The sequence below is a fragment of the Mus musculus genome, chromosome 12, assembly GCF_000001635.26.
Source record: "Mus musculus strain C57BL/6J chromosome 12, GRCm38.p6 C57BL/6J".
NCBI classification, from domain to species: domain Eukaryota; kingdom Metazoa; phylum Chordata; class Mammalia; order Rodentia; family Muridae; genus Mus; species Mus musculus.
Window position 1 is genome coordinate 81,366,179 of NC_000078.6, and position 19,453 is coordinate 81,385,631.

The 19,453-nt window shown below is 41.5% G+C and overlaps 3 protein-coding genes and 1 pseudogene across 4 annotated transcripts in view; all 4 read right to left on the reverse strand.

The window, feature by feature from the left end:
- Gm20498 (predicted gene 20498) overlaps nucleotides 1-19,453 on the reverse strand; it is a 174,060-nt gene that overhangs the window by 7,327 nt on the left and 147,280 nt on the right. The gene's annotated exons all lie outside the window — the stretch shown is intronic.
- Cox16 (cytochrome c oxidase assembly protein 16) overlaps nucleotides 1-19,453 on the reverse strand; it is a 126,286-nt gene that overhangs the window by 7,327 nt on the left and 99,506 nt on the right. Inside the window, exon 4 of one of the 2 annotated variants that reach the window (NM_001309810.2) lies at nucleotides 8,240-8,329. The exons of the other annotated variant lie outside the window; for it this stretch is intronic. Within the exon in view, the coding sequence (NP_001296739.1) occupies nucleotides 8,288-8,329 (42 nt within the window). The 3' untranslated portion in view covers nucleotides 8,240-8,287. The remainder of the gene's footprint in view (nucleotides 1-8,239; nucleotides 8,330-19,453) is intronic. 2 annotated transcript variants of the gene reach the window in all.
- Nucleotides 5,819-7,061, reverse strand: Gm3695 (predicted gene 3695; annotated as a pseudogene).
- On the reverse strand, nucleotides 10,813-13,308 carry Gm4787 (predicted gene 4787). Its single transcript, NM_001038995.2, has one exon. It carries the CDS (start codon nucleotides 13,202-13,204, stop codon nucleotides 10,958-10,960), a length of 2,247 nt encoding a protein of 748 aa, NP_001034084.2. The 5' UTR covers nucleotides 13,205-13,308; the 3' UTR covers nucleotides 10,813-10,957.

Sequence of the window (19,453 nt, forward strand, 5' to 3'; positions counted from 1 at the left end):
CTGCTAAATAATAGATGGAACTCAAGGAGTCTTATGGAAGAGTTGGGGGAGGACTGAGGGACCAGAAAAGAATAAGGGACTACACAGAAAGACCAACAAAGTCAACTAACCTGAACCCCTGTGGGCTCCCAGAAACTGAATCACCATCCAAAGAGTGATCATGGGTTGGACCTAGGCACCTCTTATGCATATATGTAGCAGATATGCACCCTGGTCTTCATGCAGGTCCCCCAAACAACTGCAGCAGGGGCTGTCCCTACATCTGTTGTCTGCCTGTAGGCCCCATTCCTCTATCTGGGCTGCACTGTCTGGCCTCAGTGGAGAGAATGTCTCCAGTCCTTCAGGGACTTGATGTGGGGTGGGGTGGGGGGTATTACCTGGGGGACATCCCTATTTTCTGAGAAGGGGTAGGGGAATGATGGGGAAAGCTGGGTTGGGGGAGAACTGGGAGGAGAAGGTGTGCAAATATTGGGATATAAAGTAAACAAATAAATGAATGAATGAATAAATAAATAAATAAATAAATACAAAAATAAAGAGAAAACATCCCATAGGCAGAAAGTTTTACTGCAGAGTGGGATGGTCTACTTCATATTTTCAGGAGTAAAAAAGTTGTCTTGATGATGGGTGATGAGCTAGGGATAAATAAAGATCTAAAGAAGTTTAAGTAACAAGGAGCAATTGTATGTGGACTTCTCCCCACACCACAGCTTGTGGATTCCACTCAAAGGCTCTGCAGTGTGGAGGCAATAGATGACCTGAACCACAGACACAGGAGCTGTGATGTGGATGTATCTATTCGCCTGGGTTCCCTATGATCTGTTGATCTTTGGACTTTGTCTAGTGGAGGTTTGTTGTTGTTGTTGTTGTGTTGTCTTGTGTGTGTGTGAGTGTATGTGTGACTCTCAGAATACCAGAAAAATCTCTCCTAGACATGGCTACAAAGGCAAGTCTAGGACAATGGCAATATCAATGGATGTGTTAATGTTGAAGGGAAAATGTTCAAGGGTCCCTCCCCCAAAGAAAGAACTTCTGGGAGAAGGTGGATTACTCTCTCCCAGGGTTGGACACCTTTATGCATTGTCCAATGCTGAGTGGTCAGCTTTGAAACCAAATATGCTTACATGCATACATGAATACATGAATACATACATACATACATACATACATACATACATACATACATACGTATATACATACATTTGTGCATACATACATACACACATATGTACAATCAAAAAGGGGCTATTGCTTTAAGAATTGGAGGGCATGGGAAGGGCTCAAGGGAGGGTAGTTGGGAAAAGCTGGGGAGAGGAAACAGAGGTAAAAGTGAAGTTAATTCTATTTCAGTTGAAAACAAAAGATGATGATGGTGATGGTAGTGATGATGATGGTGATGGTGATGATGACGATGATAATAAAAATGATGAATCAACAGCAGCAGAAAAAAAATTAGTAAAGGAGAGAGGAGTGGTGTTTGGTATGCTGATGCACCCCAATAGTGGAGGGAGTGAACACAGCATCACCTAGCATGATCTCACACCCATTCACATGGACATCTCACTTTGATGAGAGTAAGAAGGCTACCATAAAATCCAGCTCATATGTGAAGGGGCCTCAGGGTTTGTAATTTGTTTATCCATCTGTCCATCCATCCATCCATCCATCTATCCATCCATCCATCCATCCATCCATCCATCCATCCACTCATTAATTATAGAATAGTCTATGGGTTTGTGGGTGCTGGGATATATTAGCAAACACAAAAAAGTCTTTTCCCTTGCAGTGTGGAGGACAGTAAACAAGTGAGCTGAGGTTTATGTCCACGATCTTAAGGTGAAGATAGCTGCTGTGAAGGGAACTAAGGCCAAGTGAGGCTTCAGGGAGCAACCATAGTGACAGATATAATCTTGTAGGCAATTTAGACAGAGATCCTTAAGGGATGCAATTTGGAGAAGGAGGTAATTAGGTTTGGTCAAGTATGTGAAATATGGGTTCTGTGATGGCACTAGTGTTGTTAGAAGGAAAGGAGTGGAACAAGCTATTTCTCTCCTCCTCCTAGGAAGACACAGCAAGGTGGTGGCCACAGCTCTCTAAACCAGGTAGCACCTAACAGAAAGGACATACCCCAGGACTCTCATCTTCGGACTTTTCAGTCTTTGAAACTGCCATTTAGGCCACCACAGTCTCTGACACTTTTGTCACATCATCCTAAACTGACTAGTCTATTTGGTTTCTGTCAGAAGCTCTTCTTCCTGTCTTTTATAGGTCTCTAAAGAGGAGACATTTGCGTGGTGGCTTGAATGAAATCAACCCATGTGGGTTAGTAGGCAGAGCAGTGGCTGTATCCATGTCACAGGAATAAAAGGCAGCTGCTACTGTTAGGGATGAGGTGTAGAGAGAGGAGAGATGACACCCAGCTCTGACTACTGGGGAAGGCATACAGCCTACATTCCTGTATCTTTTCTACCTATGATATCATATCCTTCCTCCTCACTGTTTGATCAGTCCTCTTCCTAATGGAAGGCAGGGAAAGGGGTCCTCTGTCTACTGCATTTGTCTAGAGTTTCAAGGAAATAACACAGTGGTAACAAAGTCTCTAATAGAATCAAATGCGCACTTCTGGTTTCCATCTGCACCTGGAGCTGACCCTATGCCACAGCTCTCCATACCCAGGTACCTCCAACAGTGAGCAGGTCTCCCAAGAGTGCTGACACACCTGAGAGCACAGGTGAGACCATCACTTCTGCTCAAATACCTGGACTAAGAGGGACCAGTCAGAGCCCCCAGGACATAGGAACTGAGGAGCAGCCTAGAACAGGATTCTTCCGGTTTCCATCTGTGCCTGGAGTGGACTCTGTGCCACAGCTCTCTATTGCCAAACTCCTCCCAGAGAGAACTGGTCTCCTAGGAGTGCTGACACACAGGCTTACAGGAGGAACAAGCCACAGTCAGAGACAGCAAGAGCAGCTAACACCAGAGATAATCAGATGGCAAGAGGCAAGAGCAAGAACATAAGCAACACAAACCAAGGCTACTTTGCATCATTAGAACCCAGTTCTCCCACCACAGGGAGCCCTGGATAACCCAAGACAACAGAAAAGCAACACTCCGATTTAAAACCACATCTCATGATGTTAATAGAGAACTTTAAGAAGGACATAAATAACTCCCTTAAAGAAATACAGGAGAACACAGGTAAACAGGTAGACGAAGCCCATAAAGAGGAAACACAAAAGTCCCTTAAAGAATTACAGGAAAACACATCTAAACAGGCGAAGGAATTTTAAAAACCCACCGAGGTTCTAAAAATGGAAATAGAAACAATAAAGAAATCACAAAGAGAGACAACCCTGGTGTTATAAAATCTAGGAAAGAGATCAGGAGTTATAGATGCAAGCATCACCAACAGAATACAAGAGATAGAAAAGAGAATCTCAGAGGCAGAAGATACCATAGAAAACATTGACACAACAGTCAAAGAAAATGCAAAATGCAAATAGCTCCTAACCCAAAACATCCAGGAAATCCAGGACACAATGGAGAAGAACAAACCTAAGGATATAGTTATAGATACAGCGAAGATTCCCAACTTAAAGGGCCAGTAAATATCTTCAACAAAATTATAGAAGAAAACTTCCCTAACCTAAAAAAAGAGATGCCCATGGACAAACAAGAAGCCTACAGAACCCCAAATAGACTGGACCAGAATAGAAATTCCTCCTGTCACCTAACAGTCAAAACATCAAGTGCACTAAACAAAGAAAGAATATTCAAAGCAGCAAGGGGAAAAGGTCAAATAACATATAAAGGCAGACCTATCAGAATTACACCAGACTTCTCACCAGAGACTAGGAAAGCTAGAAGATCCTGGGCAGATGTCATTCAGACCCTAAGAGAATACAAATGCCAGTGCAGGCTACTATACCCAGCAAAACTCTCAATTACCATAGATGATAGAAACCAAGATATTCCATGAAAAATCAAATTTACACAATATCTTTCCACAAATTCAGCCCTACAAGGTACAATAAATGGAAAACTCCAACACAAGGAGGGAAACTATACCCTAGAAAAAGCAAGAAATTAATCTTCTTTCAACAAAATCAAAAGAAGATAGCCATACAAACATAATTCCACCTCTAACCACAAAAATAACAGGAAGCAACAATCTCTATGCCTTAATATTTCCTATGGCCAAGAAACACCTAAAGAAATGTTCAATATTCTTAGTCATCAGAGAAATGCAAATCAAAACAATCTTGAGATTCAACCTCACACCAGTCAGAATGGCTAAAATCAAAAACTCAAGTAACAGCAGATGCTGGCAAGGATGTGGAGAAAAAGGAATACTCCTCCATTGCTGGTGGGATTGCAAGCTGGTACAACCTACTCTGGAAATCAGTCTGTCAGTTCCTCAGAAAATTGGACATAGTACTATCTGAGAACCCAGGTATACTACTAATGAGCATTCACCCAGAATATTCTCCAACATGTAAAGAGGACACATGTTCTACTATGTTCATAGCAGCCATATTCATAATAGCCAGAAGCTAGAAACAACCCAGATGTCCCTCAACAGAGGAATGGATACAGAAAATGTGGTACATTTACACAATGGAATACTACTCAGCTATTCAAAACAATGACTTCATGAAATTCACAGGCAAATGAATAGTTCTAGAAAATATCTTCCTGAGTAAGGTAACTCAGTCACAAAAGAACACATATGCTATGTACTCACAGAAAAGTGGATATTAGGCAAAGAGCATGGAATACCCATGGTACAACTCACGGACCACAAGAGGCTCAAGAGGAAGGAAGACCATAGAGTGGATTCTTCAGTCCTACTTAGAAGGGGAAACAAAATAATCAAGGGAAGTAGGGGGTGGGAGGGACTTGGGAGGAAGAGAAGAGTGGGAGGGGAAAAGAGGAAGAAACAGGTATGGGAGGAGATGGGGGAGATGTACAGAGGGTCAAGAAACTGAACAGAGGTGTGTAGCAATGGGGGATGGGGAACTGGGGGTAGCAACCAGAAAGTCCCAGATGCCAGGAAAGCCTCCCAGGACCCCACGGGGATGGCATTAGCTGAAATACCTCACAAAGGGGAGGGAGAGCCTGTGGAGACCATATCCAGAGGTTAGGCATGGCTCCCTCAATGAGGAATGAGGGCACCCACCCATCTCCAAAATTTTAACCCAGAATTGCTCCTGTGTAAAGAAAATACAGGGACAAAGAGTGGAGCAGAGACTGAAGGAACGGCTATTCAGAGACTGCCCCACCTGGAGATCCATCCTACAAGCAGATACCAAACCCAGACACTACTGCAGATGCCAAGAAGTGCTTGCTGACAGGAGCCTGATACAGTTGTCTCCTGAGAGGTTCTGCCAGAGCCTGACCAATATAGATCTAGATGCTTGCAGACAACCATCAGACTGAGCACGGGAATCCCAATGGAGGAGTTAGGGGAAGGACTGAAGGAGCTGAAGGGGTCTTATCTGGCATCAGTGGGGGTGGAGGGGAGGCTATTGGTCCTGTTAGGGCTTGATGCCCCAGTGTAGAGGAATGATAGTGAGGTGAGGCAGGAGTGGGTGGGTAGGTGAAGAAGCACCCTCACAGAAGCAGGGTAAGGGGTGATAGGATAGGGTTTGCAGAGGGGAAACCAGGAAAGGGGATAGCATTTGAAATGTAAATAAATAAAATTCCAATTTAAAAAAGTAAAAATAAAGATAAACTTTTTTAAAAAATCACACGAACATAGTTTTTGAGGTAATTTCGAGCACTCTTCTGACAATTCCCAAGCCAGGTCTCTTCATTCTTTTTTTTTTTTTGTGGGTGCAGCGAACTTTATTGATGGTATTCAAGAGAGTAGGGAGGGCTCCCTAGGCCCCTCCTGTTATTATGGGGGTCTGGGCTGGAAATTGTGAGGGAGATGCTCAGTGTTGGGGGCTGAGTTGAGATAGGGACTCCTCAGCAACCGAGGGCCTCTCTCTTGCTCTCAGTGTCCTTGCTGGGGTGGGTGGTCCAGGGTTTCTTACTCCTTGGAGGCCATGTCGGCCATGAGGTCCACCACCCTGTTGCTGTAGCCGTATTCATTGTCATACTAGGAAATGAGCTTGACAAAGTTGTCATTGAGAGCAATGCCAGCCCCGGCATCAAAGGTGAAAGAGTGAGAGTTGCTGTTGAAGTCGCAGGAGACAACCTGGTCCTCAGTGTAGCCCAAGATGCCCTTCAGTGGGCCCTCAGATGCCTGCTTCACCACCTTCTTGATGCCATCATACTTGGCAGGTTTCTCCAGGCGGCACACCAGGTCCACGACGGACACATTGGGGGTAGGAACACGGAAGGCTCATGCCAGCGAGCTTCCCGTTCAGCTCTGGAATGACCTTGCCCACAGCCTTGGCAGCACCAGTGGATGCAGGGATGATGTTCTGGGCAGCCCCACGGCCATCATGCCACAGCTTTCCAGAGGGGCTATCCACAGTCTTCTGAGTGGCAGTGATGGCATGGACCGTGGTCATGAGCCCTTCCACAATGCCAAAGTTGTCATGGATGACCTTGGCCAGGGGGGCTAAGCAGTTGGTGGTGCAGGATGCATTGCTGACAATCTTGAGTGAGTTGTCATATTTCTCGTGGTTCATACCCATCACAAACATGGGGGCATCGGCAGAAGGGGCAGAGATGATGACCCTTTTGGCTCCACCCTTCAAGTGGGCCCTGGCCTTCTCCATGGTGGTGAAGACACCAGTAGACTCCACGACATACTCAGCACCGGCCTCACCCCATTTGATGTTAGCGGGGTCTCGCTCCTGGAAGATGGTGATGGGCTTCCCGTTGATGACAAGCTTCCCATTCTCGGCCTTGACTGTGCTGTTGAATTTGCCGTGGGTGGAGTCATACTGGAACATGTAGACCATGTAGTTGAGGTCAATGAAGGGGTCGTTGATGGCAACAATCTCCACTTTGCCATGTGGAGAGCAGATGGCAGCCCTGGTGACCAGGCGCCCAATACGGCCAAATCCGTTCACACCGACCTTCACCATTTTGTCTACGGGAAGAGGCTGGCACTGCTCAAGAAGATGCGGCTGTCTCTGGAACAGGGACGAGCAGAGAGCCGGTCTCTTCATTCTTATCTTCCATTCTCCTTCAGACTATCTCACTGAACTCTTAGGCCTCAATCACTCAATTCTGAACAACCATACACATGGTTAGTTCTGTTGTAGCGATGCCCAGTGACCTATTAACAATCTCTCCCTTACTTGTGGTTTCTATTGTGATTTTAAAAAACCACGACAAAAGCATCTTGGGAAGGAAATGGTTTATTTTAAAACTTCCAGGTCACACTTCATCACTGAGGGAAGTTGGGCAAAAACTGAAGGTGTGGCCTTACTTATTGGTCCTTTTTGGCTTGCTTAGCTTGCTTATATTACCCAGAATTGACTGCACATGTATGGTGCATCCCACCCTATTGGCTGTTTCATCGCATATCAATCATTAATCAAGAATATGCACAATTGTTGGTAGTGAATGTTTTGCTTGCATATATGTATGTGCATTGCATGCACACAACAGCCACAGAGGGCAGAAGAAGGCATCTTGTCCCATGGGCCTGTAGTTACAGAGTTGTGAGCCACGATGTCAGTGCTGGGAATTGAACCAAACCCAGGTCCTCTGGGAAAATAATCAAAGCTTTTAACCACTGTGTCATCTCCCTAGTGCCACAGAATAGATTTTCAAAGCTGTTTGTGTGTTGTAAATTCCTTGCACTTTCTTATCTCTCCAATGTGTACACTTCCTTTCCACTGGTTCAGATATGGTGCGAATCCTTTCAGTACTTCAGGAGTTGTATTAATATTCCATAGCCTGAACACTGTAGTGGCGAATGGTTCCTTGAACTTCAATGAAATGCAGACTGAACATCCATAGTAAGTAAAATTATAGAACTCTACATAATAAGAGTGTGTGGCTTGCTTTATTCTATCTTAGGATGTCAAAGAGACAACCAAAAAAATCCTTGGGCCTAACCTGAATTTCACACATGCCGTTTACCTGGAGAATATTTGATATTATCACTTGTCTCCTTTGTTGTGTGATCAAGGAATGTGTTGTGGGTCTATACTGAGAAAGTGGTAAGGTATGTTGGGGCTCAGTGGCAGGATACTAGCATCTATGATATACAATAGTCTAATACTCATTAATACAAAAAGCAAAATAATTTAAACCTTTAAAAATTACTTACATACATACAAATGAATAGTTCCATGAAGACATCAAAGTTTTGGTACAATTAACATTCCAGGAACAGTGACACTGTATAGATGAGGAGAAACTGTAGAAATAGTTTCACAAAATGCAAGTGATGGGTGATGAGGATTGTATTCCCTTTTTAAGTCAAAGAAGTCTTCTGTATTGCAAACAACCTAAGCTTATCACCAACTACTATACAAATAAATGAGACTCACACTATAGTTATTTTATTTGACTTTGACAGTTACAGCAGTGTGACCCCCTAATACACTCTTCTAACTGCTGGTCTGGCTACTTCCCCAGTATGTACCTGGTACTTGCTGTTTCTCCCTCCCTTCTGCTCATGGTCCATCTGTCCTCGTGGTGGCTTTGTTTCTTCTGTATTCCTCCCACCCCCCCTCCTCCTCCTCCTCCAACTCTCATCATTTCTCTCCTGCAACCAGCTCACTCCAAACCAACCTACCTCTAATGCCTCCAGCACTTAGCTGTAGCCAATTTTATTTAACCAACACTTCTAAAACAAGGAGCAAGGTTTTCACAACAAATGCTTGTAACATGAGAAGTCAGTCAATGGTGTAGACTTTGAGTTATACAATTTAGCATTACTATCAATACCAACAGACCAAACCGCAACAGTCTTCTAACAAATGTCTTTCAAATTCTCCTTTAAATTTCTTTCCCCACCCCAAAGCCCCTTTTGCTTTAGAAAGGACACCAGGCAAACACTGAAATCATAAAAAGAACCAGGTGAGTAAGTACCAGAATAAGAGCCTGATTTATAGCACAAATTCCCTGGCTCACAGAATTGTCCTCTATAAAGTGGACGGCTCCCGCCTTCACTACTCCCTGCTCTTCTCTGATCATGTGTTGCTGGCTTTCAACCACATATGCAATAGCAATGCTTGTTGTTGTTACACACTCCTCTGCAAGTACAGTTCCTGGCATTGCACAACCTAAAGACAACTGTAGAAGCTAGTGTGTGAATTCAGCACCTAAATCACCCCAGCATTGTGGTAGCTTCTGGCATCATTTTGGTGGCGTATATTCCATCTCAGAATGATGGGTGTAACCACTGGATTTTTGGAAAAAAAAAAACCTAAGAGTTTCCCCATTGTCACATAGCAAAGTTCAGCACAACTACTGACATTTCAGCTATCTATGGTATGAAGGTTTCTTTCAGCGGGCATAATGCTATTGTGTACTGTGTAATTCAAATGCTGATTTCTGTGACCCCCATATCTGGTTGCAATCCATATTCTGAGAATCTCATACCTCAGTCTCAGTGTTTTGTAAACATTGCTCCGCTATTCTTCCCTGATTGGTCAAAAAAGAAACCCATCAGTCAGTGACTGAGCAGGAGAGAGACCAGGGCTAGACTTCTTCCCAGCCAGGGCAGTCAGGGAAGGAGACAGAGGAACTGAGGATTAGCCATGGGGAGAGTCCAGGAGACACCATGAGAAAACAGCTCAAGCAGAGAAAGCCATCAAATGCAAGGGTCTCAGGGACTTTGGCTGGGAGGTAGGCAGATTAGTTTAGAAGATTTAGATAGAGTAACACTGCTCAGTTCTTGTATACTTAAAGCTTGTTAAATAAATATAGTAGTCTAGTCTCAATTATTTGGGAGATAGCGAGGTTAAGAGAAAAACAAACACAAAAAAGGCATTAAACTGCTTTCTTCGCACATCCATATATTTTAGAAATCTCTCTCTCTCTCTCTCTCTCTCTCTCTCTCTCTCTCTCTCTCTCTCCCCCCTCTCTCTCTCTCTCTCTCTCTCTCTCTCTCTCTCTTGGTTTTTAGAGACAGACAGGGTTTCTCTGTGTAGCCCTGGATGTCCTGGAACTCACTCTGTAGACCAGGCTGGCCTCAAACTCAGAAATCCGCCTGCCTCTGCCTCCCAAGTGTTGGGATTAAAGGCGTGTGCCACCACTGCCTGGCTAGAAATGTCATTTTGATTCTTATTTTATAGTAACAATAAAATAGATGATGATTTAATACAATTGAGAACAGACAATGACAATGGTAAGAATAGCATAGACTAAGGAAGCCCAAAGTTGATATAGAAGCTTCTAGAAAACTATAAAAATGAACCTCACAAATATGTACTTTCTTTTCTTGAAAAAATATGAAAGGCAGATTTTACATGTAGAAGTATAAAGAATGTGACAAAACGTTTGGGCACAGTAGAGTAGAATGCAGGGCATTCACTCGGCTTGGGTAAGACCCTGGGTTCTTGGCTGTGCTGCTTAGCACCATAAACCAGGAAGAGGAAAAAATTTCAATCAAAACAAACTTAAAAAGTGGTAATTATATGGCATTAAGAGGCTAGAGAGCTGACACAGCAGTTAAGAGTGCTTGCTGCTCTTGCAGAGTCCCTGAGTCTGGTCCCCAGCACACAAGCTGGGTGATCCACAACTACCAATAACTCCAGCTCTCTCGGATCTGACTCTGGCCTCCACAAGAAACTGAACTCACACTTACACACAGAGAAATAATAAGAGAGGGGAAATGAGAAAGATAGACAATATGAAATAATTATAAGAAATTTAAATATAGAAACACAATGCTAATTCCCAGTGATTTTATTTCAAGATGAAATTCTCAGATTTGTGAAAGGTAACATGACTGATGGGAGACAATGGAGAGTTTCTTGTGGTCAATGACGTGGATTTTGTCCATTGTGTGGCTCCAATTAGTTTAGGATGAAGTCAGTTAACTGTTTGCTGGGGGTCGTTGGGGCACTTCTGGACGTAATACTGCTTTTGCAAGTGCACCAAAAATAATCAAAGCCACGATAAGAAAAATGCGAGCACCTAAAATAATTAATAGCTTGTTGATACTCACATGTATTTTGGCTCGATATCTCTTCAGAGGGTTAGTTATAGGGCCACTGTTTACACTACCACCTTTTCCTCTTTGTAAACATTTTGGTGGTTGCCAACCTTGAACACAGTGACAGTTGCCCTGGTTGTTACACACCCCTCTGAAGTTACATGAACTAATGTTGCAATTAAATTTCAAAGTTTGATGAAAAACACATCTTTGATTTTTACAGTATTTTCCAGGGCCACAAGTTGCACCATCCATTACAAGCCCTATTTCTGGAAGGTCTAATCCATGGTGTATATCATACCCAAAGCACTGTACTTCTTTAACATCTTGAACCTTTAGGTGATAAAAGGTAGTGTGCTCACCTCCACCAACAATACGCTTGACACCATCACAGTGGAGCATTCCACAAAAAACATCCTCCTTTTGACATGGGACAGTTTGGCTTCCTCCTCGTTTGATTCTAACGCCACAGTTTCCAAATCGGTCACCTTTGACATTTAATTCATGATAGCATGCTGGTGAACTATCCTTTACTTGGTATCCAAAAAGAGCTTGACACTGCAAATGACGGTCAGTACAGTTTCCTGCTATGCAGACTGCCAGTGGAGAACAAGGAGTTCCGTCCATGATGTAAAAATTTCCTGGGCAATGCTCTGAGGCTCCACTACAGTACTCTGGAAGATCACAAATACCATTTTTGTCTCTGCATATTGTTCCAGTGGGTGCAAACTTACAAGATAGACAGCAACCTCCTTTATTACAAGAGCTGCCCTGAGTAAACTCACAATCGACTTCACAACACTTATCAGTGGTACAGTCTTTCACAGAACCACAGTCACAGCTCTCACTGCCCTCCACTATCTTATTTCCACAACGAGGAACGTTTTGTATATTATGTGTTCTGCGCACTTCACTCATGCAAGGATCCCAACCATGGATCCTCATATGTAGCACATCATGGGAACAATTGCTAATCATATCCTGAAGAGTAGGAAATTCATCCATGAGACAACTGCTCCTTCTGAAACAAACACAACCCGGTGTATCATGCCTCACATTCAGAAGGTGACCCACTGCATGTGCCAGGAAAGATCCAGCCAGAAAAAAATGGTTTGTTCCTACATATGTATATAATACTCCCCAGTTGGGGTTACATATTCCATCCTGAAAGCCTGCATAATCTGTATTTCCAAGTTTTCTTCCAAGGAGAAGAGCTGTAGTGGCATGCTCCATATGCCAAAAGTAACCAGCTTTCCAATAGCCAAATAATTCCATAAGTCTCCAAACATTGTTATAAAATGAGGAAATTGAGTAGTGGTCCTTGTCATTCCAAATACACGCAGCACGCGCGAACACAAACATTCCACTTGTTTTATAAATGCTATGTGAAATGCTGGTCATAATCAATATTAACTCAATTGAGGCAGTTGAATTGCTCCCAATTTGTGTGTATAATTCATGAGTCACCGTGTATTGTATTCCCACATTTTTCGAATGGTAACGCCACAGATATACAGGGGCTGCTCTGGGACTTCCAGCGAGCTTAGTCTCTTCAGGGAGGTTACCTACCTTTGCCATAATCTCATCATTTCTACACTTTTTTGACTCACGTGACCTTTCGTCCACCACAAGCAGAGAAATTACATGCTCAAATTTGGAAGAAGATGCCAATGGTTTGATTTCATAAGTGAAGTCATCTACCTGTATCATGCCTTTCAGACCTCCAGTGCAGGTATCTAGTGTAGCTTGGGACCCAGGGACTCCTTCCAGGTAGCTGTAGAAGTAACAATCCCGAGGAACAAATGGGTAATCCTTCTGCTGGGCTCCTTGGTCATTAGAGGTATATACAGGAAAATTTTGAGGAATCATGTTTTTCTTGAGTTTCATGTGGACCACATGTCTTTGTCCCCTAAAGCGCATGCTATAGGTGATGTGCCCTGACATATCACTTTTGCCCATTCTCTGGGGAACCTTCCTGGGGATGACAATTTCAGAGGTAGAGAAGCGCCATTTGGGTGGGCTACGGGAACAGCAGGCAGGAGACAACAGTGCCCAGAGCACAGAGAGCCAGAGAGCACCTCTCAGGAGGGCCAAAGTCCAGGTAGGTGGTCTGAGGAAGGGAGCCATGGACCAAACCAAATCTGGTCCACTGGGTGACAGACAAGACTAAGACATCAGAGCATGAGGAGAGCAGAGTGAGGCAAGAGGCTTACAACCCTGCTAAGTAAAGGGAGAGAGGCTGTTACATAACAATGCTCTGCTCATCCAAGCATTGTGTGCTCAGCGATCTGGAGACCCTATGGCAGAAGCCCCAGGGAAGAGCAAAAAGTGGGAGGCACTTGGAGAAACAAGTATATATTTGAGTTAATAGAGCTCATATCTGACTGTGAAAATATAAGTGGGAAAAAGAAATTTGGGGTTTTAGGACAATTATATTTTATATTCATAGATACATACATATATAAACAATATCATAAGACATAATGTAGCATATAATAGACAACATGTACATAATATATGCTATATATAGTACAGTATATACTTTATGAGGAAAGAATTGACCATTTAACTATATCCAAAAACAAATATTAGTAAAACATTGGATGTTCCTCTATCAGAGATCATGTGGGAAGAAATATTATATATAGAAATAATTTGAGCATTTTTTATCTTCATTTTGAATTTTAAGACAATATATGTGTGTTTACATATATCATACACCATAATATATAATATAAGATGTATATCTTATAACCTATATATCATATGTAGAATATATATCATATATGTTATATGATATATATATATACACACACATATATATATATATCAGTATAAATCATATATTATAAAGGAAAGGATTAGCCATTTAATTATGTCCAGAAACAAACATTAGTAAGACAGTAGATGCTCCTCTATCAGGGATCTTGTGGAGAGAATTATTGTTTATAGAAATATATTTGGGCATTTTTTTTATCTTACCGGCCTTTGCTAATACATTTTTCTGAATTTGTGGTTTATTCTGCATGTGTACACATGTTTCCTTGTGGATTTTCCTCTGTGATTTTAAATTCTGGTTTATTTGTTTGCCTATTTGTTTTCCTTTTTTTTTTTTTTTCTTTTTTTTCAAGTTAGGAAGGGCACGGAGCTAGGTGTGTGGGGAAGTATGGAGGATCAGTGCTGAGGTCCAGCTTGGTATTCAGGTACTGAGGAAGACAGCAAGGCCAGCATCAGAAGGAGCCAACTGCTTTTGACTTCTGGCAAATTAATTCTCTCCTGCTATTCTGAAGCCAGAAGATGATGACTTCTAGCGTTTTAACCGTCTCTTGCCATTCTGGGGCCAAAAGACGATGGCTTCTAGAAATTAACTCCTAATGATAACAGCAGGGAAATTAAGAAAACTTAGTTTCTTAGATTCTTTTCTAAGAAAAGAATCTTTTGATTCAAGGGCCTCTCACTAGCCCAGTGAGAAATTCAGAGTTCATTAATTCATGAGCCAGAAAGGATAGAAAAGAAAGTCAGGTTCATACACACAGAGACATATGCATACTGGATGAAGCAGAGAAGGTCTACACTACCACTTTCTTGACTTTCTTAGGTTTTATACCTTTTCCAGAAATAGATCACATGGTTTTCTAAGCACTTACATTCCATAAGTTTATAGTAAGTTTAAACTAATAGTTCATGGCATAGACTATTAAAAGTTTAAAGAGCTACAGAAAAATTGTTTACATGTCTGTCCATTAAGACTAATACCTAACTAAAGATCCACTATCCATTTTCTGGCTTCACAAGTTCATTAGACGCTTAAAGCAATAGTTTTTATATCACAAGTTAGAGCAGTTTTGTCAACAGATGAATCTGCTGCCTCGTGTCTTATTTTTTGTCTTATATAGATGAACTAGTTCATCATTTACTTTCTATTCTTGTACCTACAATAAATTGTCCATTCCAAGTTTATGACTTTTGGTTACCAGATAGTGGCCTCATTATTAACCTAGAAGAAATGTTTTCCTAGATTATAAATTTATTCCAAGCCTTTTTCCCCCTAGTGCAATTAGCCCATGACACATGAAGGCTTACAGAACTCTACTTGTAGCTTTTATTCTATGGGGTGGGGGGGGTGCAATAAGATTACTTGTATCAATTTAGGAAGTTCTATAAAATCATGGTCAGGAATTATGAAAGCCTGAATTCATCTATATAGCAGTACTACATGAAACTACATCCTCATACTGAATCTACAGTAGATATGCCCAAGAGAGTAGATAAATACCCAGAAAAAAAAATGCATTCATCTCTGTAATAGGGGCAGAAAAGCTTTTCTGCAGTGAGAAGCAATGAATTCTCTGAAAACCCGGCATCTCAGAGCACACCCATCACAACCATGAAAAACAGTGGGTGATCTGTACAAAATGCACTTGCTTGTCATAGCCCTTTCTAGATGGCTTCTGAAAGATGTTAAAGGAAATGGAGAATAATAAATCATGAAAGAAATAGGTTGTATGGAATTTTTTTTCAGTAAAAATACAAAGAAGTAAACCAACTAGAGGTCATTGACAGAATGTTAAAACTACATAGGTATCACGAAAAGAAAAACAACAGGTTGTAAAACATAGTTTCTTATTAAAATAAGTGAGTGATAACCAGTCCTCAAAACCCTATAAACATATTCTTACCTATGACGGTTCATAGCATTATTATTTCTAAGCTTATTCCAAATACTTAAAATAAAATGCCACTCCTAAGTCATAACACCTAAAGTTTAGAGACAGATAAACTGATTAATTGAATGATCCTCTACATTAACATCAGTGAATTTCTGACATTCAAAGTGGCATGAGTGACTACCCAAGAGGTAGTGACTAAGAGAAGGAACTAGACCAAAGGTTATTCTCTGTACGTGCTTTCATTGAAGGGAGCTGTAGAACATTGCAGACTGATGAATGGGATTACTGAGACAATCAGCAAATGCCTGATATATGGAGTGATGAGGCATGGAAGAACATTTCTGGAGTGATGGAAAATGAGAGTCAAGTCTTCTCACATGATGGTGTCCAAGTAAAACAGATAAGTTTTATTGTGTCTAAGTAAAACTCATCTGCTGCATTTTAAGTGTTTGTATCTGATTGTATGCTAGGTAAACCTCAAAGGAGTATGTCTAGCAAAGTGTCTAGGTTTAGCTTGTTTTATACCTCTTTCATCATTCATACATCATTAACATCTGAGAGCACCCCTGCCTACCCATTAAAATACCGTTTTAACACTGTATTACATGTATATAATTTCAATTCACTATGGAAATTGACTGACTTAGCTTATCACCTTCATTTGACTTTTACTCTACTTGGTTGGTATCAGTCTTAGTTAGGTTTCCTATTGCTGTGAATAAACATCATAAAGGAAATCAAGTTAGAGAGAAATTGGTTTGTTTTCACTTACAACTCTCAAGTTACACTCTGTGATGGAGGGAAGTTGGAGCAGAAACTCAAAGCAGAACAGGAAACTGGAGGCAGGAACTTAGGCAGAGGCCATGGAAGAGTACTGCTTACTGGCTTGCACTCTACTGGCTCAGCCTTCTTTCTTATAGTACCCAGAACCAATCTCCCAGGGGTAGTATCACCCATTGAGCTTGGGTGCTCCATTCCAGGATTGCTTGATAATGATGCCTTCTTATGTTTTTCATTTCTATATTCCTCATGTATCTGGTATGGTATGATTGGTCATGGGAAGTCGCTCACTGCCTATAGCCTGATGTGATTACTTCCTGTGTCATAGCCTACTCTATTGGGAAATTTTCCTGTAGCTCAACATGAAGATGAGCTTTCATCAAACAATATAGTTTAGGTGAATCAATGATTTTATGGAATTCCTGATTTGATTTAAATAGTTTTAGGGGGTTATAGTAGTTGATAGAAAGTTTAAGGAGATGGTTTAAAATGTTTGCCAGAAAGATATAATCAAGTTAGACTTAAGAGCAGAAGTATGCCCCTTTCCTTATAGAATAGCAAGGACTGGATGGGTTAGAAAAGGAGCAAAGTGAGTTTTAAGACATTGCATACACATATTTGTACTTGGAATAGAAAATACTTTAATTTTCCAGGGAGTGCTGGTCCCAAAATTATCAAGCTTTATTCCCTCAGAAAAAAATCTTCTAAGTGATCAGTCTAGTCACTGGCTGCCATCAGCAACCTCCTCCATCATTGGGTGCTATCAGAACAGACCCTTTTCAGCACTACTTGTGTTGGGCCCAGAGGGCCTTGACAGATGTTTTACAAACTCTAAAAGAACACATTTGCTAGCTCAGACCCCCATTTCCAGAAAATCTATCAATCACAATAGACAGAGAAAGTAAAGTATTCCATGGTAAAACGAAATTTAACAAGTATTTATTTAAAAAGCAAGCTCTACAGAAAGGAGTTGAAGGAAAATTTCAATCTGAAGGGGTCAACCACACTCAACAACAACAATAATATTAGGCAAAGGAATAAATAATGTCATACCAGTAAATCAAAGGAGGAGGAAAACCCACATCATCACAACAAAATAACAGGAATCAATAAACGTTGCACAATGATAATTCTTGTACTAATGGGCTCAATTCCTCAATTAACAAAAAACCCCATAGATTAATAGATTGGATTAAAAGAGAGGATCCATCTTTCTGGTGCATCCAAGAAACACACTTTACCTAATCAAAGCTAGACATCACCTCAAAATAAACGAATGGGAAAGATATTCCAAGCAAAGGTACCAAAGAAGAAAGCCACGTGGCCATCTTAACATTTGACAAAATAGAACTCAAAGCAAAACTAATCAGAAGAGATAGGGAAGGATACCAAATCAAAGAAAAAATCCACCAAGAAGATACTGAAATTCTAAACATGTATGCAGCAAACATAGGGCACCCAAGTTCATAAAAGCAATACTTCTAGAGTTAAAACCAATTAACCTCCATACACTGTGAGTGGGTTACTTTAATACTCCACTTTCAACAGACAGGTCACACAGACCAAAAGTAAACCGAAAAATACTGGACTTACATGACATCATAAATCAGATGGATGTAGGAAAACAAAACAAAACAAAACAAAACAATATTGGCAGGCCATTTCATCCAAACACAAAAGATTATACCTTCTCAGCACCTCCTGTAACTTTCTCCAAAATTGGCCGCATACTCATACACAAAGTTAGTGTCAACAGATAAAAGAAAATTGAAATGACATTTACATTTTACCTGACCTCAATGGATGAAAGATGAATATCCACAACAACAGAAAGTATATAAACTCATGAAAACTGACCCAACCCATTTGAGAGCGTCAAACCCTGACACTCTCCACGATACTCTGCTATGCTTGCAGATAGGAGCCTAGCATAAATGTCTCCTGTGAAGTTTCATCCAACAGTAGATGGAGGCAGTTACAGAGACGCACAGCCAAACACATCAGGCAGAGCTTAGAGAATCTTCTAGAGAAGACTGGGAGATAGAAGTGACCAAGCCAGAGGAGACAAGAACAACACAAGACTTATAGAATCAAGTAACCTGGGACCATGGGAACTCATAGAGCCTGGGCTGCCAACCAGGGAGCATGCAGAGGCTAGACCTAGACCCCCCTACACATTTGTAGCAAATGTAGCTTGATCTTCATGTGAGTTCCCTAACAGGGTAAGTGGGGGTATGGAAAGTAGAGAGATGGGCTGTCTTAGTCTCTGTTCCCTGCCATTGGGCCTCCTTAACTCCTACCTGTACCACCTGGTTGGGCTTCAGTGGGAGAGGAGGTGCCTAGTCCTGCTGGGACCAGATATCAGCCCAGGATGGAGTGGTACCCAAGGGTGGCTCCTCTTGTCTTCAGAGAAGGGGAGTGGGCAATGGGGAGAGGGACTTGTAAGGGTGGGACTGGGAGAAGAGGGGGAATGGAGTAAAATCTGGATGTAAAGTGAATTTAAAAGTTAATTATTGGAAAAAATGGGACAAGAGAGAAATCAAGAATGCATTTTAAAACTTTTATTATTTAGTGAAAATGAAAATATAGGGAGCTGGTGAGATGGCTCGGTGTGTAAGAGCACCCGACTGCTCTTCTGAAGGTCTGGAGTTCAAATCCCAGCAACCACATGGTGGCTCACAACCATCCGTAACGAGATCTGGCGCCCTCTTCTGGAGTGTCTTCAGTGTACTTACATATAATAAATAAATAAATCTTAAAAAAAAAAGAAAAGAAAATGAAAATATGGCATACCTAAACTGTGGGAAACAATAAAGGCAGTTCCAAAAGGCAAGTTCATAGTCAGAAGTGCCTACATTAAGAAAAAAACAAAAAACAAAAAAAGAAGTCTCATATTAGCCACTTCATGGCACACCTGAAAACTCTA